General features: G+C 53.2%; 1 protein-coding gene across 2 annotated transcripts in view; it reads right to left on the bottom strand.

Annotated features, from left to right (window-relative positions):
• Nucleotides 1–1,110: 1,110 nt before the first annotated feature.
• LATS2 (large tumor suppressor kinase 2) overlaps nucleotides 1,111–23,707 on the bottom strand; it is a 76,094-nt gene continuing 53,497 nt past the window's right edge. For both annotated transcript variants that reach the window (XM_078447667.2, XM_060637558.3), the window contains 6 exons: nucleotides 13,841–13,973; nucleotides 11,313–12,760; nucleotides 9,680–10,262; nucleotides 8,219–8,401; nucleotides 6,354–6,460; nucleotides 1,111–3,436 (listed from right to left, as the gene is read on the bottom strand). In XM_078447667.2, the coding sequence (XP_078303793.2) occupies nucleotides 2,942–3,436; nucleotides 6,354–6,460; nucleotides 8,219–8,401; nucleotides 9,680–10,262; nucleotides 11,313–12,760; nucleotides 13,841–13,973 (2,949 nt within the window). In that variant the 3' untranslated portion in view covers nucleotides 1,111–2,941. The remainder of the gene's footprint in view (nucleotides 3,437–6,353; nucleotides 6,461–8,218; nucleotides 8,402–9,679; nucleotides 10,263–11,312; nucleotides 12,761–13,840; nucleotides 13,974–23,707) is intronic.

Raw genomic sequence — 23,707 nt, 5'->3', positions numbered from 1 at the left:
GAAAAGTACACGAAACGTTCTCGCATTTGTGCAGGTGGGGCAAAATATACGTGCATATGTGTTTCCTTGCGCTGTGTGTGCATGACAGGTGTCCTTTCTCTAAGGACACGATAAACTGAGAGGTGAACTCAATGGCTGAGACAAGGAGTAGGAGACATTTCATCGTATATCCTTTTAACACGTTTGATTTTTTTTCTTTTTTTAACGTTTATCGATTTTCAAGAGAGAGCGCGCGCCCTTGTGCGAGTGGGGGAGGGGCGAGAGGGGGGGACAGAGGATCCAAAACAGGCTCTGTGCCAACAACACAGAGCCCAACGCAGGGCTCGAACTCACAAACCATGAGATCATGACCTGAGCCGAAGTAAGTTGCTTAACCGACTGAGCCACCCCGGTGCTCCCACATGTTTTGATTTTTAAATCATGTGATTGTACCTACTCAAAAGATTAACCCAAAGAAAAGAAACTATTATCTTTTCTGAAATTCCACCAACCATTTTATTTTAATTTTTTAAATGTTTATTATTATTTTTTAACGTTTATTTATTATTGAGAGACAGAGGGAGACAGAGCATGAGCAGGGGAGGGGCAGAGGGAGGAGGAGACACAGAATCGGAAGCAGGCCCCAGGCCCCGAGCCGTCAGCCCAGAGCCCGACACTGGGCTCGAACCCACAGACCGCGAGATCATGACCTGAGCCGAAGTCGGAGGCTCAACCGACTGAGCCCCCCGGACGCCCCTCCACCAACCATTTTAAACCTAAGGTCAGGGCACTACACTGTTCCCTCTCCATTTGAGCACTTCATGCAGGGGGATCGGCTCGTATTATGATTGATTTCATCACCCGCCAGACACATTCAGTATCTCACTCGATCCGCTGGGCTTCGGCTTCTTGTGTATAAACTGAAAGCCCATTTTTGCCACACCTCAGACCCTTCCTTCCTGAGCCAGCTTCCCCCCCCCCCCCCAACCCCGGTCTGGGCGGCGCCCGTCCCTCCCCTCTCGTGACAGTGCCTCCAGCAGCTGGCAACCCTAGCCGCACACGGGTCACTGGGAAGCAAGTCACAGATTAAAGCGGGAAGTTACAAATTCAGCACGACGTGACATCAAGGGATTTGGATTCAAACTTTTAATAATAAATTGTGCCAGTAGAAGCTTTTCAAAGGCAATGATATATCAATAAATAATAGTTAAATTGAGTTCCTGAGAAAGAACCTACCACATGAAAGTATGTCAGAGCGCTGTAAATAACGGGCTTTACTACAAAATAGCGAAAATACTGAGTCACAGTACAAGCACAGCAGACTTCAGAATTTGCCATTCATACAATGTAAACCAGTACAGTTTTGTTTGTTTGTTTCGTTTAGACACTGATAAACTTATAAGTGTTGTTGCCTAGATATACACTAAATAATGGATACGTTATGCTAAAAACTTCGAGGAAAAATATGTGGAATAATATAATGAAAAATACGATGCGTCAGGTTTTTAAAAAGCAAAAAAGAATTGAACTTTTAACTCAGATATAAATCACTTTAAATAGGAACCATACTAATTTGAAAAAAGGAATATTTGGTGTGTTTATCTATGTAGTTATATATACATCTACACTTCTAAGAAAATATGTATGGCTTCATTTTTTTTTTTTTATTCCAATGTCACTTTGAATAATCCTTGCTGTTTTACAAAGATTAGAAAAATGTACTGTTAAAACCCAGTTAAGTTTGATACTTCAAAGCACACGCACACACACACACACACACACACAAATGTGGAAGAACTAAATTTCATCCTGGTAGCAACACCTCAGCTGTCCAAGACCACAGGAGGAACGACGTCACGAAACCTCTCAGTGGCAGTAGGTCGCAGCCACTGGGTTCCACGTGTCAGCGATGCCAGTGAGAGTGTCCGGACGAGCGAAACGGACACAGTCCCAGGATGAACTTAAAATTTTTGGCATGGCTAAATTAATCCCTTTTGATGTATACGAGTTTAGTATATGACAAATGTTGAAGTTTGCCCCCCAAGACACACACACAAAGATCGCTTCTGTTACACATCTGCGTTTCTTTAACAAAACAGTAAGGGTTACAATCATAGCGAAGAAGTCACCCACACGATACATTATCAGCACACTGTCTAGAACATCTCATTTAAAGATACTCAGTAAAAACATATTCACAGAACCTGCTGTGAATGGCAAGATATGGTAATTTTATAATAGAAAAACCCTGCTCATGCAGTACTCTCTACACACCAGACATCTGAAATCACACCCACATGATCACCTTGCTCACACTTTCTATTATACTATAATATGCAAAAAGCAAAAAAAAAAAAAAAAAAAAAAAAAGCAGCTTTTAACATTATATCACAATTTTGAAATGTGGGAAAAAATATAAAACAAAAACCATTGTGTGAATAAAATGGCATCAGTAATATCAGAACAGTGTTATCTTTTTTTTTTTTTTACACGTTATTGCACAGAGATTTCTTATCACATGTTCTTCAGTTTTTATGTCTTTTCCTAAATGTGAATAAGTGCTATGGATAAAATACAAATGTAGAAAATAACAGCAGCATGATTTGTCAAAGTTAATCCCTATAATTTAGTAAGAAAATGGCTATAAACAAAATAAGTGCTCTTTCTAAACTGTACTAAGTTTTAAAAATATTGTTTTAATGCAGTGAAGGTCCTCGAAAGCCAATTGAAAGCAATGTTGACACCCGCCCCCCACCCCCATCATTCGGAACCTGTTAGGCTTGAGTCCTCGCGTAAAAAGCTTTCTTGTTTCTTTTGGGGGTTTTGGCGAAGACCAGAACTTCCGCTGCCAGACTCAACCCACCTTGAACGCGGCTGAGCTCAGCTGTCCACCGGGCCTGCGGGGAGAACGGCCGCGGGCCCCCCGGGCCCCCGCGGAGGCAGGGCGTCGGCGGAGCAGAGTCTACACATACACTGGCTGGCACCCTTCGGTCTGATCCCCCGTATCGGAATTTTCCACGTCAGAGTCCTCGGCCTGTGAAGCGTCTGCTCCCGAAGGCTTTGGGCACCTAAAGGGATAGCCGTTGTCATCAAAGAACCTCCGGAAAGTGAATTCGTAAAATGCGTGCTCAGGGTGTTTGTTGTTGGGAGAGGTGAGCGTGTCCCAGGCCTTAGTGCTGTCTTCACTAGCGTCGTTCCAAGGGCTCTCTTCGTCTACGGGGTCAAAGTTGGAGGTGTCCATGGGGTGGCTGATCTTGGGCACATAGGGGGCCGGCTGCTTCCGGATGTCACTGGAGAAGTCGATGGCCCCGAAGAAGGGGTGGGCCTTCAGATCGTCGGCCCCGTTCCTCCCCAGGCGCTGGTCAGCAGCACAGCACAGTTTGGTGATAAGGTCCCGGGCTTCGGCGCTCAGCTTGACCTGGGCTGGAATGTGGAGCGTGTTCTCCCAGTTTATCACCTGCAGAGACGACAGAACCAAAGTTTTCCTCTCTGGGCGCTTTTCACGGTCAACGTGAGGCCGTTGTGAGCCTACGTGACGAGGTGGCTTTTAAATACTTTCACCTTCGTGATGGGAGAACGATTAGAACAGGAGCACCGGCGCCACCCTGAGCAGCTGTCAAAGGCCAGTGCCGCCGAGGAGGGGGCTCACCGGCTAAGGCAGAGGGGCATGAAGCCAAATACAGACCAAAAGACACGGATTTTCTTGGATCAGGAATACACGTCAGCGGGAGAATTTTGTGATTTCCGTAAGAACGAAGAGGCTGACCCTCTGGGAGAATCATCACGGTTCTCATTCAGTACTTCCGGCTGAGACATGTTCAGCTGGAGTGTCAGTTAAACAAACAAACAAACAAGGCAACCCTACAGAGAAGGAGAATAAAGGTGCTGGCCCTGTGGCCTTCGCCTCATGTTCACAGTCAACTGCACAGACTAGCCATCGACATGTTCGGCAAATATACTGGTTACGAAACGTGGCTACCGTGAAGAGGAAACTGAAGGGCCTTCTTTATCATCTATACTCAGAGTCGGGGTAAAGCAAGGCCAAACTAATGGGCTACGGGCCGGGGTGAGGGGGCACTGGGTGAGGCATGGAGGTAGCTGAGTGTATAGGTGGGGGGGCTGGTCTGAACTTGAGTAGATGTTCTAGTCATAGAACTGTAACAGAAAACTGTAAAAGTCATAGAAGAAAATGGGAAAATACTCATGACATTAGATATGGCAATGATCTCTTGGAAGACACCAAAAGCACAGGCAACAAAAAAGTACCTGAAATGGACTTCAGCAAAATTTCAAACTTTTATGCACCAAAGGACACCATGAACAGAGTGGAAAGGTAACTCCCAGAATGGGAAAATATATTTGCAAAGTGTTTCTCTGATCAGGGATTAATGTCCAGAATATATAAAGAACTCCTACAATTCAACAACAAAAACAACGATTTAAACAGGGCAAAAGACTTAAATAGACATTCTCCAAAGAAGATGTACAGATGTCCAATAAGCACACGAACAAAGGCTCAGTTGCTAATCATCAGGGAAATATAAATCAGAGCCACAATAAGATACCACCTCACACCCACAGGATGACAACTTAAAGGAAGTCGATGAAGACGGAAGAGACTGGAACCCTGTGCACTGGTGACGGACGTGTACGATCAGGCAGCCACTGTACCAAACAGTTTAGTGGCTCCTCAAAACGTTAAACACAGAATGACCCTGTGATCTGGCCATCGCACTTCTGGGTATAAAGCTGCAAAAATGAGAGCAGGGACGCAGATTCTTGAATACGTTCTTCGCGTCAGCCGAAAGGTAGAAACGACCCAAGTGTGCACCACCAGATGACGGGTAAATAAATGTGGTTTACACACACAACGGAATATTCCTCAGCCTCAGCAAGGAAGGAAGTTGTGACACATGTTACAACGTGGATGAACTCTGAAGACATGATGCTTAGGGAAAGAAGCCAGTCGTGAAATGAGGTGCCTCAAACAGGCAACTTCCCAGAGACCAGAAGAGGGGTTACGGGGTCCGGAGGAGGCAGGAATGGGGAGCTGCTGTTCCCTGGGTACAGTTTCTGTTTGGGAGGATCAAAGTATCTGGAGACAGGTAGCGGTTAGAGTCGCACAACACTGTGAGTGCACTTAATGCCACTGGGCTGTAAAATTAAAGCTGGTTAAAGTGGTAAATTTTATCACAATAAAAATATTGGGTTATCATCACGCAGGCAAATTAGTAAATTAGTGGCTGGTTTGGCAATTCAATTAGGATGCAGATAATGTCAAATTCCAATTTTATTGTTACCAGAGTGGAAACTAAGCCTTCATTTAGGGTTTTGCTAAATAAGGGATCATTAATTTAGGGTCTAACACAGACTCTGGGACACACGAATACTTCACGGAATTGTTAGTAAACACGCATGCTGGTGGGTAAGTTCAAAGAAGTACCAGGGGCGCCTGGGCGGCTCAGTCGGTTAAGTGTCCGACTCTTGATTTTGGCTCAGGTCATGATCTCAAGGTCTCAAGATGGAGCCCCGCACTGGGCTCTGTGCTGGGTGTGGAGTCTGTTTAAGATTCATTCTCTCTCTCTCTCTGTCTCTCTCTCCCCCTGCCCTGCTCACACACACATGCTCTTCTCTCAAAAAAAAAAAAAAAAAAGAGGTTCCAAAGATTCCATCAGATTCTCAATTCAATCCTTCTTAAGTAATCAACTCATTTATATCAGAGGACAAATGGCTATCACTCCTTTTAAATGCTTATTTACTTTGGAGAGAGCACGAGCAGGCGAGCAGGGAAGGGGCAGAGAGAGAAAGGGGGACACAGGATCCAAAGCAGGCTCCGCCCTGATAGCACAGAGCCTAACGTGGGGCTTGAACTCATGAACCGTGAGATCATGACCCAGGCCGAAGTCGGATGCCTGACTGAGCCGCCCAGGTGCTCCTAAATAGCTACCATTCTAAAACTATTTAGTATTAAATGATGGACAGAGGACTTAATTATTTCAAATTAATATTAGAAATACGTACTGCAAGCCTGACCGCATAGTTGATAATCTGCGAACAGATTACTGTTGATAAAACATCCAAACAACTGATTTCTTTAAATCCAGTTCCTAAAGGTTTCAGTGTCTTTTGCCCGGTAGGCACAGGTGGCGACAGAAAATGGAGGTACACGGGTCTAACGGTGTGGCTTCACTTGATTAAACAAAAATTTTATAGAGCTGATAACAGTAACACTTTGACAGCATGCAACTGACACTCCTACGCTACTCAGAATAAAAGGTCCAACGTTGACCAGACATTCGGGGCTTCATCAGAAAACCACGCGTGTTTGCAGCAAGCAGGTGCATGCCTCCTGCACGGGGCTGCTTCGTTCCTACCTTCAGCTGGGTCTCCGTGGGAGTCGGGGCCAAGAAGGGTGGCTGTCCCACCAGCATCTCGAAGAGAATCACGCCAACACTCCACCAGTCACAGAGCTGCGTGTACCCTGAAAGACAAAGGCTCACTCAATTCCAACACGGGCATGCATGACTCGTAGAGAAGAATTTGGGGAAAGTCTCCAATACTAATTTGCTGTGAAGGGGAAAGCGCGTTCACGCAGCGTACATGTTTTGTGGCTCAGAACAGAAGGCTGGATGGGACACCTGCCAGGGACCTGACAGATTTCCTCTTATTTTCTCTCATTCGTCTGTGATACACACGGGATGCTTTTGTAATAAGACTTCTTCATCTTAAAAGATTATTATTATTGTTAGTAACATTGCAACCGGGATTTTAGGTTCTTAAAGGACACAAAGACACAAATGAAAAGAGTACTGACTGAAAAACAGTGCTACACTGGTGAACGGTCAGCTGCGGCCAGTCGTGAGGGCTTCCCGGGGACGCTGGCGAAGTCAGTTTTGGAAGGAGGTGAGGGACGAGAAGAGGAAGAGACAGAGTGCCCTTTGGCAAAGGAAACAACTGTCCCCTGAGACCCAGCATGAGGCGCTACCAGAGCCAGGCCCTTGGTCACGGAGCTCCCGAGATGCGGCAGCTGAGGCCGGGGCACCCTGCGGCTTGGACAGGACCAGCCTCACCGAGGCAGGAGGACAGGCTCATTTTTCTTTGATCTTCTCTCACTTTTCCTTCAAAGCTCTGCATCCCAGTCCCAGCTATGCTCCAGTCTTGGTGTCACCTCGTCCCCGCTAACCTGAACTGGGCCTTGGGACCCGCCAGCAGCATTTGCCAACTCTGTTCTCCCTCCGTCCCACGCCTTCCACCCCAGCCTGGCACTGGAGGCAGGGGGGTGGGGGTGGGGGAGAAGGGGAAATCTGCCCCCTAGTTCCCGGACTCCTGCACGTGTTGGGGTGCTGCAGACAGTGGGAAGGGGATGGGGGAGACGCTGCCACAGGAAGGAGAGAATGAGGCCGTTACTGGGCGGTGAGGCTGATCATCACAACCACCTCTCAAGGCAGTTCTTGTGACGCCAGTGGCTCTGAGTGAGCGGTTAGGTGATTTGCCTTGGATTTCCACGGCCGACCGAGAAAACTCGGGTCCGAACAGACTCCATAGACCCGAAACCACACGTGTGAAAGGACAGGTCACCGATCCCTGGACTATCACACCGTGGCCGTGAGCCACGCGACTGATCACTGAAAGGTTCCTCCTGTACTCAACCAAATGCCGTCGTTGGTAGAACACAGCATCCACACGGAGGCCGATCTTACCGAACACTTGTACTTTTATGCGCACCACCGTCCCCAAATGTCACCCTCCAGCGATCCTGGACTAGCAGAGAGAAGCGGAGGGAGACACTATTTGTGTTCTGACATACTGGACAACCAGTGGAATTTGGTAGGAGCAGCTGGGAGCCCGGGCAAGGAAGAGTCAAAGCGAGAGTATGGCTCAGGCAGACCGAGAAGCGTCCGGGTGACCTCACGGTTGGTTCTTAAAAACCAGGTGCCAAGAGATTTCTCTTGGGGTCTAGACGGAAAGCCCACGCCCACTCCACACCCTACACCCACTCCATCCCTTCCCGGCCCAAGGAGGGGCTAGCGAGGCAGGCCTAATGGCGGACGTCGTCTTTCACGCCGGAAGCAAGAGCAGCTACAGAACCGACGCGCGGTGCGCTGGAGGCCTGCTTGTTAAGGAAATCGTTTCCCTCTCAGGCTTCCATGAGGATAAACATACAACGAGACTATTCGGAGTCTCAGAAAGCTGGAGCTAGAGACTCTTAGAGGTCGTGGCTGTGGCCGGAAGCGCGTACCTTTTCGCAGCAGCACTTCCGGTGCGATGTAATTTGGGGTCCCAACCAGGGAGTGGGCCAGACACCTCTGGTGCTGCTTCCGGGCTCTCTGCTCCAGCGTCTTCAGCCGGTCTCCACATCGACAGTTAGACACGTCGTCCCAGAGGTCACTGGGCTCCATGCTGTCCTGTCTGACGTGGCTCCCTTTCACCCCGGAATCAGCGGCAGTCAAAGAAGAGAATAAAAACCCAGGTGAATTTGCACTGTTCAACAACGCAGCAAATCCACAACTTCAAAGGGGAAAGTAATTCGGTTCAGCTCCCCGCATGTTAAGAGAAAGAATCCTCCCCAACTGCTCTGCAGGGGTGGCCTGTGATTCCTGGGTCTGAGACTCGAGCCGTGAGGAGCCGTGAGGAAACACAAACACTACGACGGAACACACGAGGGGCGCCCGAGTGGCTCAGCTGGCTAAGCATCTGACTCTTGGTTTCAGCTCAGGTCGTGATCTCACGGTTCGTGGGTTCGAGCCCCGTGTCGGGGTCTGCGCTGACAGCACAAAGCCTGCTTGGGATTCTCTTTCTCTCCCTCTCTCTTTCAAAAACAAATACATAAACTTAAAAAAAAAAAAGACAGATGAAGCGATGACGAGCTGGGTGCTACGCGGGGTAGCAGTGTGATGCTGTGGAAAAAGGCTCACGTAACTTGGGGACGTCATGCGTAACACTCAGGCCAGTCTCAGAAGCCTACTACCTGTTGGACAGGACGTGTTTCAAGAGAACCATGCAAAAGCATGAGAGGGTTTAAAAAAGATAAACAAAAGTGACTGAAATACCAGAAAATGGGAACGAGTTAAACGTATAGAATTAGTTTTGAGTTAAAAAATAGAAGAGCTCTTGGCTGGCTCAGTCCGTACAGCGTGCAACTCTTGATCTTGGGATTGTGAGTTTGATCTCCACGTTGGGTGTAGAGATTACTGAGAAAAAAAAAGTAAGGTTAAAAAAAAGTAACAGAAGCCTGAGCCATGGCATTAAGAGCACTACTTCCAGAAACTGAGCCATAAATAAGATAACGGCCGGCAGACCTACAGCAGATGGAGTTACACCCAACCTGCCTAGTCTATACCTTCACCTGGACTTACTGACGCCTATGGACACATTCACGTTCGCTATTAGGACTTTTTGCGAGGTGGTGAGACTTTTAAGGCTCATTTTATAAGGGCAGAGCGATGGTTCCTAACCACGTTCCCATGACACCCCGTAGACTATTGTCCTAAAAATGCTACAGTAAAACTTAAATCCGTTAACTTCAAAACACTTCTTTTACACGTACCATGCTACTGCTTTAGGGAGAAAAGGAGGTCACGCTAAGTTATATTGAACAGATAATTTCAAAATGCCCAGGAGCCACCAGGAGGCGAAACAGCTGCCTGAGTCTGGTCCTATCTAGACGTAGAAGGTGGGTGCGGCGTATCTAGGACAATACCTTTCTGGTAGTATTTGGAATTGTGAGTCCACCTGAACCCAGTGCAGAGGCCAAAATCCGTCAGTTTGATGTGACCATCGAGGTCTATCAAAATGTTGTCTGGCTTGATGTCTCGGTGGATGAAGCCCATCTTGTGGACGCTCTCAATGGCCAGGGTCAACTCTGCGATGTAGAACCGGGCCAGGTGCTCGGGGAAGACCTCCATCCGGATCAGCAGGCTCATCATGTCCCCCCCCGGGATGTAGTCCATCACGAAGTACAGGCTGTCCTTGTCTTGGAAGGAATAGTAGAGCTTGACCACCCACTCGTTGTCTGCCTCAGCCAGGATGTCCCTCTCGGCCTTGACGTGGGCCACCTGATTCCGGTTCAGGACGTCCTTCTTCCTGAGGGTCTTCATGGCGTAGAGGGCGTGCGTGTCCACCTTACAAGCAAGGCACACTTCTCCAAAGGCACCGATCCCCAGGGTTTTGATTTTCACAAACATGGACTTATCCATTTTGGCCCTCTTCAGCCTGTTGTAGTTAGATTCCTTCTGGTAGAGGATCTTCCTCATCTGTGCCTGTTCAGCTTCACAGAGTCCAGCCTGTGGAGAAGGGGAACAAGGAAGTCACGTCAGAGGAGCCCACGGGAGGAAACAGCCAGGGCGGGGGACAGCTGAGAACCGCGAGGGTCCTGACTCGATTTACAGAACCAAGAACACGTATGGGTCCAGTATACTACAAGCAAGACAACAACTGGGTTTGCTCTTCATCTACTTATGTAGACACAAATCTGGACTCTAAAGGGAGGACAAAACCGGCGACTTTAGGCTCTCAGGAAACCTCTAGAAACAAACACCGTTGGCAAAGCAGACCACAGCATTCCCCGGACTCTCGGCGCAATCTAATATTTTAACAGCTCAGGGAAAATGGGAACAAAGAAAAGTCAATGAAAATGGGGCAGCAGAAAGTAAGAGCACAGATCTGATTTTTAGAATTTGAAATCGCTGGCTTTGTGTGATTTAAATTTACTGTAAGATTTTAATTTAAATCATTTCATTAATTACCTTCTCTAGCAGTTTAGTGTCAACTAAGGTATATTTAAAATACTATTTGCTGGGGCGCCTGGGTGGCTCAGCCGGTTGAGTGTGACTTTTGATTTCGGCTCAGGTCATAATCCCAAAGTTGTGGGATTGAGCCCCGCTTTAGGCTGCCGCACGGAGCACGGGGCCTGCTTAGGATTCTCTCTCTCCCCCTCTGCCCCTCCCCTGCTTGCATGTGCACGCACGCTCTCCCACTCTCTCTCTCAAAAAATAAAATAAAATGAGTGAAAGGAAGTAAAACAAATAAGTAAAATAAAATAGCAAGATGAAATGAAAGAAAATGAAATAAAAATATCGCCGTGGTCACGTGCCCACCGGCTGGGTCAGGCGCAGTGCTCACGGCCCCCCTACAGAGCCGGGGGGACCCGTGAGGGAGCCTGCACCACCGGTCATCCCTCCAAGTTGTTGGCCCCATAACCACACCATCGCCCCGGGACGCGAACCGTTTGTAATAACGGGGCAAAGCAGAAGCAAAAGAGAGGTTCCGCTGTGAGCGCCACCGCCAATTTAGAGAAGAGCCGGGCCGGCGGCGGGAACCCGAGGAGAGCTTACTTTCGCCATTTCCTGCTCCAGCTGCAGCCTCCGGTTGACCTTCTGCTGGTAGGTTTTTATGACATTCTCCACGTGCTGCTCCATGAAGAACTTGAACGCATACGGTGAGTAGCTCTTGATGCGCGACTCCCTCTTCTCCTCGTCCCTGCTGGCTTTCCGAACGGGGACAGGAGAGGTCTGGATCTGCTTTTTATCCTTCCCCGGCCTCTCCCCTTTGGCGCCTTTGTGGCTCTTGTCGCTCCGGTCGGCGGGCTCGGCGGCCGGGCCCCCCCGCAGGCTCTGCTCCACGCCGGCGCACAGGCCGTCCACGTCGTACTGCTCGGACTTGCTGTGCAGCAGCAGGTGCTTGGGGTAGGGCGGGGGCGGGCACCTCAGGTCCGGGCCGCCGTACTCCACGTCCAGCGGGTACGCACCGGCGCCCCCCAGCGGCAGGGAGTGCTCGTCCTTCGAGTCCAGACCCTCCACCCCGGGCGCGGGCGCGGGCGCGGGTGCGGGCGCGGGCGCGGGCACCCAGGCCGGGTGCGAGGGCCCCACGGCCGTCTGGGGCTCGGGCCGCATCACCCTCACGCTCTTGACCGGGTGCAGGATGTGGGCGGCCGTCACGGCCGTGATGGTGTTGGGGGAGGGCACGGAGGGCTCCGTCTTGCCGGGCACGCCCGCCCGCATGGGCACGGCCACGGGCGGCTGGTGGCTGTTGAAGGAGTTGGTCCTGCTGGGGACCGGGCCTTCGGGCAGGAAGGCCACGTGCTGGCGGGGGGGTGCCTCCAGGCCCGGCTTCTGCAGAGAGTCGCGGCGGGACAGGGTGGAGGCCGGCCACTGCTGGACCGGGGCGCCGCTCAGGTCGTACAGGTCCACGTTGAGGCTGTTCCTGGAGGGCGCCATCAGACTCTGGGGGGGGCTGTCGCTGGCGAACACCTGGCCCCGGGAGCCCATCACGTGCACCTGGTGGGCCTGCTTGTGGTGCGGGTGGGGCAGGTACAGACCGGCCGCCGCTCCCGCGGCCGGAAACGCGTGGCCGGCGCCCGGCTGCACCTGCACCTGCACCGCGGGGCCCTTGGCGGCCGGGCTCGCGTACGCTCCCGCCTCCTTGTTTTGGAAGGAGGGGCTGCGCTGGAGGCCGTAGCCCAGCGGCTCCCCCGGCACCAGCAGGTGCGGCCTGTAGGGGGGGCCTTGCAGCGGGAGGGCTTGGCCCGCCGGCGCGGCCACCGGGAAGCTCATCCCCGCGGACTCCAGGTTGGCCGCGTAGCCTTTGGGCTGGTGCTGATGGCCGCCGGGCACGCTGCGCGCGCTTCCGGAGAAAAGAAAGTCCATGTACTGCCGGGGCACCTCCTCCAGGGGACCGCTGCCCTCGTAGGCTGCCCCGCTCATCTGATGGTAGGGCGGGAAGGGGTCGCCTGTTCCTTCGAAGCTCGGCCTCCGCGGCCCGGGGGCCGGCGCGATGCCCTTCCCTGCAGCGGAAAGAACGCGGACACGGCGTTAGAGGGGAACGGCTCTCGCGGGCCGGCTCCCGGCGCTAGCCGCGTCCTTGGGGGCGGACACCGCTGCGCAGGCTCTTCCGCCGCTCGAGGCCGCCCGACGCAGGCTGAACTCTGCTCTGGCAAACCCGGGCTGCCTTGTGGGTCAGAGCCCCTCGTGGGGGGACCCGGCAGAGCCCACAACCTGTTTTCCTGGGCTAAGAACATGTGTCAAAGGCACACGTAGGAGAGAATCGTTACAGATGTGGGTCTGCAGTTTCCCTTTGGGGCTCTGCGGCAAGACAGACCCTGGGACTCCAAGAATCTGGAAATGGACTGCCAGCAGGCAGCAGTTTAATACGAGCCTCCTATCAACGAGAAAACAAAAGTTTAACAACGAAGACACAACTTCTCACTCGACAGACGAAGTGGGAAAGCTCCTTTGGCTGAATGTCGTGAGTCCCTTATCACACTCAGGACCTCAGCTACCAAAAATTCTCCCATCTGTTCATCCTCTAAGAGGAACATTCACTGACAGCCAGTGAGGTAGAGCATTTGGTGCTGGTGCCTCTGGCCCTTCCCGGGGGTCACTAAGGGGGCTGTCCCAGCGCCACTGCCTGTGGCGTCCAGCCCAGGGAGGCGCCTGCCAGCCTGCTCTGAGGCTCCGGTGTGAGAAAAGGCGTGTTTTAAAAATCCGTGAAATAAACCTTCCTTTTAATAAACAGACTCCCTCACAGGCCCAAGAGAAAGTAAAAAGCCCACTTTAGGTCTCACTCTGCGCGTTGCCTAACTTTAATATCCACTGAGTTTTCCAACCTCTGTAACACAAGACCTGTCCTCAGCCACCGGCCGCAGGAAGTACCCCAGATTACTTCACACGGGGAGAGGGAGCACCCAGGGAAGTCCCAGGATCTGCCCCCGCTGCCTCCCCTTCTAGGCCCTGAGTGCAGAGCAGGGCAATGTGCCAAGAGACAATCTGTTGACCAGGGCCACACTGAACCTCCCTTCCTGCAAACGGATTTGTGCTTTTCGATGGCAAATCTCCCTCCCCCAGGGCTGCGGGTCTGAGCTCACCTGGGGAGGTCTGCTTAATGACTCGCACAATCTGCTCATTCCTGGGGTCCAGGTAGCCCATCTTGCTGATGTACTCCAGGGCGGCTTCGATGCTCCGGCTGCCAGTCTGCTTGAGGGCCCTGCCGGCCATCTCCTGGGCGGGGCGGGGGAAGCACACAGATGCTTCACTGGGAGGTACAAACGCATGACATCTTCCCACAGAGCCCCTCGGGGACTTCCGATGCTGCAGTGTTCACCTCTCTGTGCCTGCTGGGGGCCTGCACCGTGAAATGTCTGCATGAGATGCCCTCAGGTGCCCACGACAAATGCTTAACGCACACTGAACCATGGGCTATAGAGAGTATGTGACGAACAAACAGGTGTTCTGATGGTGGACCAGAAAGAATCTAAGTTCTGCTTCTCCTTAGGAAACTTCCGGTTGGACTGATAAGTTCTGCTCTGTGGGTAAACCTATGACTAGAACAGTTTAACGTGAAAACTAGTTGAAGTCAGAGACCCTGGCTGCAGCTCCAGCCCACCCGCAGGCTAACTGGGAGAGGGAGTGACCCGCCCCCAGGGGAGGGGAGGGTTGCCAGAGTCATTTATGAAGAGCTGGCTGAAGGCCTACTGTTCACAGTGCCCAGTGCTCGCTCTGGTAGTTGGGAACTTGCGGCTGGGCCCCTGGTCTAGTGGGAGAAAGAGAGACAGACCCCGAAAGAGCCCTTGGAGCAGTGCCCAGCACAGGACACGGCCTCCGAAAACTGCCTGCAAGATGAACAGGAGACAAGCTGGACCCGCCACGGGAGACACAGCAGACAAGGGTCGGGGAATAGGAAAGAGGGTCAGAGGAGACGGATTCTTCCGGCTCAGAGCGAGGGCACCAGGGACTGACTGTTCGTGGAACAGACGGCAATACAGCTGGCTCCCCAAGGTCGGCCCGAAATTGGGCAGATGGAAGGCACAGCAGAGGAAAGGTATTCTTGGCAGGTGGAACCGTCAAAGCAGCAGAGGCCTGGGGCGGGGGGGGGGGGGGGGGCGGTGCGTGGAGAACAGGCTGAGGGGCCAGCAGGGACATGAGAGACAGCAGAGAGGGAGCCACAGGCTGGGCCCGACTGTCCCCGGGTTTTGGCCCTCTTGGAAGGCAGGGACACGGAGCCACGAGATCGGTTTGGGGCAGAACTGGAGGCGTAAGACAGGCCAGAGTGCACGGGAGACAGGAGGGAACACACACCTGTGAGTCGGCTCAGCAGAGCTGTGGGCAAACAGGATGGACAGGACAGGAGAGAGAACACCTCGGAGGCCAGCCTCCTGGAGACGAGGGCGGAACACACAGAGGGGGTCTCAGGGGCGGGAGAGCATGGCCAAGGGGACCCCGTGGCTCAGACAGGAGAGAAAAGGGCTGAGGGTGCAGGAAGACCCCAGGACAGTGAGAAGGCAGCTTGGGGCTGTTGTGGGCAGAGAGTGGCTGTTGTGGCCAAGGGCCACTCTGGGGAAACCGCACTTGTCCCCGACACCGAGAATGCACCAGTCTCCCTGCCCTCCAAGCCAAGCATTGTCCAGGCTGACTCGGATCTGTGCTCCTGCCGGCCCCGGGAACGAGGCATCACACACCCGTGACCTTTACCGGCCCCATCTGTCTGTCTGAATGTCTGCCTCCTCCTCCTCTAGGACCGGGAGAACCCGCTGGGGCCTGGATTCCACGTCACTCGTGGCTGTAGCCACCCACCCAACGCATCAGCCGGGACAACTTGAGTGCTTGCATAACAGCAAAATCAAGTTTCCCGTTCCTGGCCATATCCCCAGCGCGTGGCAGGACAAAACACGTTGGCTGTAACCTGTGCCTACGTTCTTGGTGATGCCAAGAGACTCGGCAAGACAGTGGGGGGCGGGAGGGGCCGAGACGGGGGGCCCAGCGAGGCCGTGCCGGAGAGCAGGACGGGCAGTGGGACGTGTGGGTGCGTGTGAGGGGGCCGCGTCCGGGGCCGAGGGGCCCGAAGAGACATGGCGAGGCGGACGGGGCCACGGCAGTAAGGACAGAGCTCCCGGTTTAGAAGCAGAGCTCGGACCGACAGGGCGAGTGCCTGACGTGCGGCGGGGCTGCGGAGAGAGAGGTGCGGGGTGAGCACGGCGATGTCCCACCCGCAGACGGGAGGCAACGCTGCGCCCCCCCCCCCCGCTTCACAGCTATGTTATGCGATGAGGTCATGGCTGCAGAGAGCTCTCGGCGGCTTGGAGAGAGACACGGTATAGGGCCGCATCTTCTCAGGATGACCCTGGAGCTCTTGGCACCCATTTAAAAACTGGGGGAGCCGACCCGAACCGCAGCCCTTCGGTCAGCACCGACCGCGCCACCTGCCGGGTCAGAAGCGCGGGCGCCGGCTCCCGCGCCCTTCGGGGGGACCCCAGACACGCGCACCACCTCGGTGCCTGCCCGTCGACCGAGTCCAAATGAACACGTTCTCCACCTGTGCCTGTTGCCCGGGCACTCGCGACTCCCACGGTTAAATGTTTACCGAGCTCTGAATCCAGGAACTGAACCGAGCAAGATCAACGGGAGACCACAAACGACGACTGTGGTCACGGCAGTGCTTCAACTCGTAAAGCCCAAGCGACACCGATGAGACAACCTGCTTGTCAAGAACCACCAACTAATCCCGCTCGGCTGTGTCCCGTCCTCGACGTCTGCTCCCCGTGCTCGCCTAGCAGGTCAGTGGTGCCTCGACACCAACTCTCGGAGACGCCACCATGCGTGCAGGCACCGCTAGGTCCCACAGCTGCGGGAGATCCAGGGTCATTTCCGAACCCACCGGGACACGCGCGCCGTCTCTCCTCCAGCCTCAGTGTCAGCCGCGGACTGCGAACAGACCCCAGCAGACGCCAGCCAGAGAGCACTAAACGCAGCCACCGGCACCGCCTGCTGCCCGCGCGGTCGCTCTGTGTGACCTCTCGCCCGCTCTAGGGGACTCCGCTTGTCAGACATCAGGCCGGCAGCTTGGAACGTCGCCACGGGCAGTGGCCCTGGGGCTGCGCGGGGACAGGTGCAGGGAGAGGGGAGGGACGGGCTGCCTGGTGGGAGAAGGCCTGGGCCTCTGCCCTGCAGGTCGGATGCCCCTCCTGGCACAGGTCAGCGGGTAGAGTGGAGCCAAGGGGCCATTACATACCGCATTTCTTTTTCTGTTTCCTTTTTTGGCTTCAGGAGCAGAATCCAGAGACTCATCACTTACACACAACACCCAGTGCTCTTCCCCACAAGCGCCCTCCTTAATGCCCATCACCCGTCTAGACACCTCCCCATAACCCTGTTTTTTCTCTCGAGCTAAGAGTCTCTTATGGTTTGCTTCCCTCTCTGCTTTTATTTTGTTTTTCCTTCTCTTCCCTTATTTTCATCTGTTGTATTTCTTAAATTCCACACGGGTGAAATCATACGGTATTTTTCTTTCTCTGCCTGACTTATTTCGCTTAGCATAATACACGCTAGCTCCATATACGTTGCCGCAAATGGCAAGATTTTATTTTTTTGATGGCTCAGTAGTACTCCCGTGTATATATAAACCACATTTGCTTTATCCATTCATCAGTTGATGGGCACTTGGGCTCTTTCCCTAATTTGGCTATTGTTGGAAGTGCTGCTATAAACCTTGGGGTGCATGCAACCTCTTCAAGTCTAGATTTTTGTATCCTTTGGATATATACCTAGTCGTGCAATTGCTGGGTCATAGGGCAGTTCTCTCTTTAACTTTCTGAGGAGCCTCCACACTGTCTTCCAGGGTGGCTGCACCAGTTTGCATTCCACCAACAGCAGACCAAAGTGCCCCCAAGAATGCCCAAATCCTGCCCCAGTGCTCGGGCACTTCTCCGGGACGGTACGCGCTCAAACATCAGCATATTGTGCGCCAGGTGCCTGCACCTCCAAGCATCCTGCACGGGCTGGCGCACACGGGCCCTCCTTGGCCCTTCCTCCCGCAGCACACACGCATGTCCCAGGGGCCTCTGAACTGTCTCTTCCTCTTACCTGTCCCCACGCCACCCCTGCGCCCCACCCCACGTGCTCCTCCGTCCCTCGTGCTATTACCGATCTGCCCCGGGACAGATATAAAGGCATAAAGTGCAAGGTTTTACGCTTTGTTCTTCTTCCCATAATTCTAAAGAGGAAGGGAACGCGTTCTTTTCAGCAAGTCTCGACGGACACTTCCGATCTCTTCCACTCCACTTCACCTCGGGCTGCCCCTCAAAAGTAACTACGTTCTGTGGGTGCGGAGATGAGACCGAGGTTGGGCGGCCCTGCCCTGAAGCGAGCACGTGGCCCCGGTTTAACGGGAAGGACAGTCAGGCATCCGGTCCTGTGTCTGACACTAGGAAGAGACGGCTAAGTGATGGAACGGCCGAGTGGGACTGTGACCTGACATCAGTCGAGGAGGAAGGAGCCGCCAGCTGGGAGACAGACGGGAGAGGCCGTGGGTTCCCCGGGCGGGCTGCCTCCCGCTGTGTGGGAAGACAGGGAAAGCGCCAACGAGGGCTACCCCCAAAAGCAGGCTGGGAATGTGATAATCAACCTGTCTCCCTAGTTTTACTCTGTGACCCAATTTGCATACCTGGGCCCTTCTTCAGGAGCCTCTGCTACGGAAGTTCACAAATCTTAAAGCTGTCCCACTGTGTGTCTCTGAACCGCTGACCACTCACTGATTATTAACACTCGCAGACGGAGCGGTACGTCCGTCGACAAGACTTTGATGCCTTTATGTCACCCATCACCACGCACCAAGAAGATCTTACGTACAACTGAATTCTCCGAAAACACTCTAGAAGGCTTCAGTTAGGGCTGAATGAACGTCTCACACGAAAGGCACGCTCCGCCAGCAGGGACGAAGTTTTCCCTTCGAGACGGCCGCGCGTGCTGGGATGGGAGCCGTCGTACGAGGCGCGCTAGCTGCGGCACAAGACGCCTCCAGGGTCCCCACGAGCTTCACGGCGACTGCTCCGTGCCCCCTGCTGCAGACCCAACCTGTGCGCACTCGACCTGCCCCTTCCAGGCCTCCCCCCGACCTCCGCGTCCCGCACCCAGTCTAGAAGCTCTGCCTGTCTGCTTTACCCACACCAGGGTGGTGGACGCTCGGTGCTCTGAAGGCGAGAGCATTCCACCTTAGGCGTCTCTCCCAAGGGGTTTCTCCTCTTACATTTTACCAGCAAACTGTTGAGAACTGAAAACGGCGTCTAGCCACAACAAATTCTGGAAAGGGGGAATCTCCCACATCTTGTCTGATGTGCAACGGGCTGCGGTGAGGCAGTTTAACAAGTGGCCAAGTGGGTGAGGGTGGGGCACGTGGCCACACCGCTCTCCCACTGCCCCGGCAGGACCTGGGGCGGCTCCACGCTGGGACCGTCCCACGGCGTCCGCTGGGATCGGCCAGGGCCTCCACTGCAGCTGCGTCACCACCTGACATCCCCGCCACCTGGTCCAGATCCTGCCCCTCCCTCTGAGCCTCCTCCCCAGCAGCCTTGCCCAGGGACCGGCTCCCTGGCAACCAGCTTTGCTGTCCCTCGGCCCCAGACGCATGGGCTCTCGGTCCGGGGAAGGGGCTGTGGTCTGGCCAGGTATGTGCCCCACCTGCCTTTGCTCTCCTGACCTGGTCACCCTCAAATGGGTGCATTTTCTCCACCACTCACACTCACAGGTCCTCTGGGGAAGAGCTGTTGCAAACCTAGTCATGCTCCTGCAATTTCTGACTCATAACTCATAGGAAGACGAAAGTTGGGTTCACACACTCTATATAGCTCGATTATTTTATGGGCATCGACACAAGACTGAGAGTAATTGAAATTCAGTGAAAAGTTATTATGTATGAAGGAAGGAATTTCCTACGGAGATCTTTCCCCCACCTCCTTCCTGGTAAGGAAGCATTTTTGAAACATTAGCAAAGCCATATCCCCAACATTTTAACATTCCGGCTATGAATTTTGGCTGAAAAACTAGAAATGTGGAACTCAGGCCTTGCTGGGTCTATGTGGGCCTGTGTCTCAGTCCTTCCCATACCCACTATCAATTTAAGTTCAAAGTTAAAACGGAGGGAGAGAGGGTCTGGCCGTCGCTCACTGAAGGCCCCATCTCTGGCCACCCGAGCACTGCTGTCCTGGGACTCCAACACCCGCTCTCTCCCGAAGTCCAACGGGCACTTGCTCAGCTTGCCAAGGAAGAAGACGGCACAGCCAGCCTTGAAGCTGGGCGGTGCTCCTCTTCTCCACCTTAAAAAGGAATGGGATCCAGAAGACTCGATTTCCTGAGAGAACAGCGGGAGGAAGATCCAGAAATGCTAGCAGGGTAGGTAGCCTTGGAAGAAGCCTGCCCGCAGGGGAGGGAAGGTGCCTGGGTGAGCAGGGAAGTGACAGCCGCTCCTGGGAGGCCCACACACTGCAGCAGGGTCTGCTGTTGCCTTTCACTCCCCGAACCAGATGCTTCCAAGAGTTCTTCTGGAAACAAAGCGGAACACAGTGTTTCAGCGCATCCGGCCGCCAGTCTGTCAAGCCTTAATCAGAAACACAGGCCTGGGGCGGGATGGATGTGAATCACCAGCCAGCCCCGCGGACCGGCCTCCCACCTCCCACCATTCTTTGCACGGTATGTACTTCCCAGAGAAGGAAGCACGCTCTCCGCGGGCTTAGGAGAGCTTCTGTGCGTGTGCGCTCCAACGACGGCTGGAAAGTCGGGCGCGGAACAAACGGGAGCAACCTTTAGATTAGAAAGGTGATGTGTGTACAAGAAAAGAAAATCAACTCCTACCGCACATCCGTGTGACTCACAGAAACATCAGCCCCTGGTGGTGGCCTCTTAAAGGTCTGCTGGACGAAGCCACGGCACCTACACCTCAGTTACACAGCAAGTGCCTCCGGGGAGGGTAACTGCTCAGCACGTTAGAGGGAAAAGAAACTCGGAGGTAGGGAACGAAGAATAAATTTAGCCTAAAATTAAACAAACATGAAAAAGCTGCAACCCAGCCAATGACGAAAGAAGCATGAATACGATAGCATTTGATAACTAGAGCTAGCACCAAAATAAAACAAGTCATTATAAAGATAAATGGGCCAGTGAAATAGAAACCATAATTCTCCTTTGAGGTGAATGTTTGTTAATAAGTATCAAAAGTTAGGGGTGCCTGGGCGGTTTAGCCGGTTAAGCGGCCAACTTCGGCTCAGGTCATGATCTCCAGGTTGGTGGGTTCGGGCCCCGCGTCGGGCTCTGTGCTGACAGCTCGGAGCCTGGAGCCTGCTTCGGATTCTGTGTCTCCCTCTCTCTCTGCCCCTCCCCTGCTCATGCTCTCTCTCTCTTAAAAATGAACATTAAAAAAAAATGAGAAAAAAAAGTTTTGACTTAATTTTGTTTTATGTTGACGCGTTTTTGTTAAAGACAGGTCACAGTAAGAATATTTATTTATGCCTCAGCCACGTTCCATTAAAGTAAAAGTGCCGGTATTATGTAGCTACATCATTGTGGGCAGATGACCGAATTCTTCAGATCCCAGTTGAGTCCAGTGAAAGAGCAAGATTTCACAAGGGAATCCCTCGGTTTTGAGGGATATTTGCTAAAATGCTAAAGATGTTTAATTTTGCCACTTTGGAGATAGGTGGAGAGAGGTATCACACACTCCATGGAAACGTCACATAGCAAAACTCCCTTTGGTTTTCAAACACACACGCACACACGGTGACTGTGTCCAGAAGTAAGCACCGACAGCCGCCTGTCGCCTGGACACGCGGGCTGCAGCTCCCGGAGGAAGGCGCGTCCCTCGCCCTCCCCTCCGGTCGCGGCCGGCCTGGGATTTGCTCCAGTGAATGAACCACCACCGATAACCGTGCCAGTCCCGAGCCTCGCCTGGCCTTTAAGAGGCCGGGCTGCTTCCGTCTTGACTCTGTGGCTCCCTGTGGAGCTGGAGAGAGCCCCGTCCAGCCTCAGTGGCTCCAGCTGTCCTGCCGCAGCCCTGGCGTGTGGGTGGCGCCGTTTCGGATGCTCCAGCCTGAGCTGAGCCCCCAGCGGAATGAGCTACACTGAACCCCGGGAGAAGCCCCGCGGAGCAGAGGAACTGTCCAGCAGCCAAGCCAGACGGTCGTCATAAGTAACACATTATTACTTTTCGGGATGGTTTGTTACACGACACTAAAAAACTGGGTCCGAGGCTACTTCTTCTGCAGCGTGTAATCTGAGAAAGTATGTTCACCTATTCGCCTTAAACTTTGAGCGGTTTGTCTGCTAAACTTTTAAACAGTTTAACTTTGCAGAAATATAAGATTATTACTATTAACGGGAACCTAACAAAATGCCAAGAAACAAAACTTCATCAGAAGAGGAGATGATCTCAATACTGATTGCTGGTAGGCTTAGTGAAGTTTGAGAACTTCCGTAAACATCTTTATTTTAGTATATCCCCTTAGGTCGGTCTAGTTTTCTGTAATGGCCCCAATAATAAAATACTTGTTTTGCATTTGGTTATCGTAACTGGGCTGCATACTCAGCAGTAAGTACTGCCTTTTTACATAGTCTTGTAACTTTGTAGGCCCTCAAATAAATATTTGGTTGGGTTACTATTTGACCACAAAATTATTATTATACCTTTAAATGTTTCTGTTCTCTCAAGGGTACTAAATTCCTGGGTGTGACTTATGATAATTTAGGTCCAATCCCTTTTTGAGAAAAAATATACAATTTTTTTTGGTAACGGAAGTAACAGGAAAACAGATGTAACACACGAAGTGTGTTCGGGAGGGGAGCCCGCGTGGCTCAGTCTGTTGGGTGTCCGACCCTTGATTCTGGCTCAGGTCACCCACAGTCGCGGGGCCGAGCCCCTCGCGGGGCTCTGCCCTGACAGCTCGGACTCCGCTTGGGGTTCTCACTCCCTCTCTTCCCCTCAGCCGCTTGTGCTCGTGCTCTCTCTCAATATATAAATAAACATTAAAGAGAATTAAAGTGCTTCAGGAAAGAATGGGCCAATGAATTTTTTTTTTTTTTAAGTAATCTCTAACCCAGGAAGGGCTCAAACCCACGACCCCGAGATCAAGAATTGCCTGCTCTACCGACTGAGTCAGCCAGGGGCCCCCGGGCGACTGTGTCAGTGTCTGCTGTGGGAGAGCTTCCTGGGTCCCGACCATACGTGGGCATAGGCATGAACTTGTGTGTGCACACAGCCCGCCGCCCGGGCTGAGGAAATGAGTACTGCACTGGGCTTCCCAGCCCCAGCCCCTGACCTGCGGGCACCCCTGAGCTCTGGCAGGAAGCCCTTTGGCCCCAGCAGCGCCACGGAACAATCCAGCAGCATCCTGATCCAAGGAGTAAGAGCCAAGGCCCAAGAGAGCTCGCCCAAGGGCCTCATGAGGCAGAACTGGCTCCGGCCCCTTCCAGAGCACAGACCCCAGTGTTTCTCGTGCCTGGGGAAGCAAGACGTCTTTGGCCGACGGCCCAGGAACGGTGCGGTGGAAGCAATGAGGCCGGGAGCCCCACACAAGGCAGAACTGTAGGGACAGCTCCGGGCACCATTAGCCAGAGGGTCTGAGGTCACAGGCAGGTAGAGGTCCACGTTTTCCCAACACAAAAGAAGACCTAAGTGGAGCCGCACACGTTCAAACGACGAGCTGAAGGCTGCCAGGCGGAGGGTGGGGCTGGGTGCAGGTGGCCTTGGGAAGATGGATGAAGCAACTGTGCGGGAGACAGGACAAGGTGATGCGCAGAGACAGGGCGGAGCGCTGGGCAGAGGCTACGAGACCCGAAGCCGGCCTTCCCGACTCCCGCGGCCGCACAGGGCTCAGGCTGGCCTGGGCCGCACCGACCGCAGGCTCTCCCGTGCCTTTCTCTTCCTTTCGAGGTAGGCTCAGACGTCAGGACGAAGGTGCAGTGGGAAGGGCTTG

The sequence above is a fragment of the Panthera onca genome, chromosome A1 (genome assembly GCF_046562875.1).
Source record: "Panthera onca isolate mPanOnc1 chromosome A1, mPanOnc1 haplotype 2, whole genome shotgun sequence".
Taxonomy (NCBI): Eukaryota; Metazoa; Chordata; class Mammalia; order Carnivora; family Felidae; genus Panthera; species Panthera onca.
This window is presented reverse-complemented; position numbering and strand designations above follow the sequence as displayed.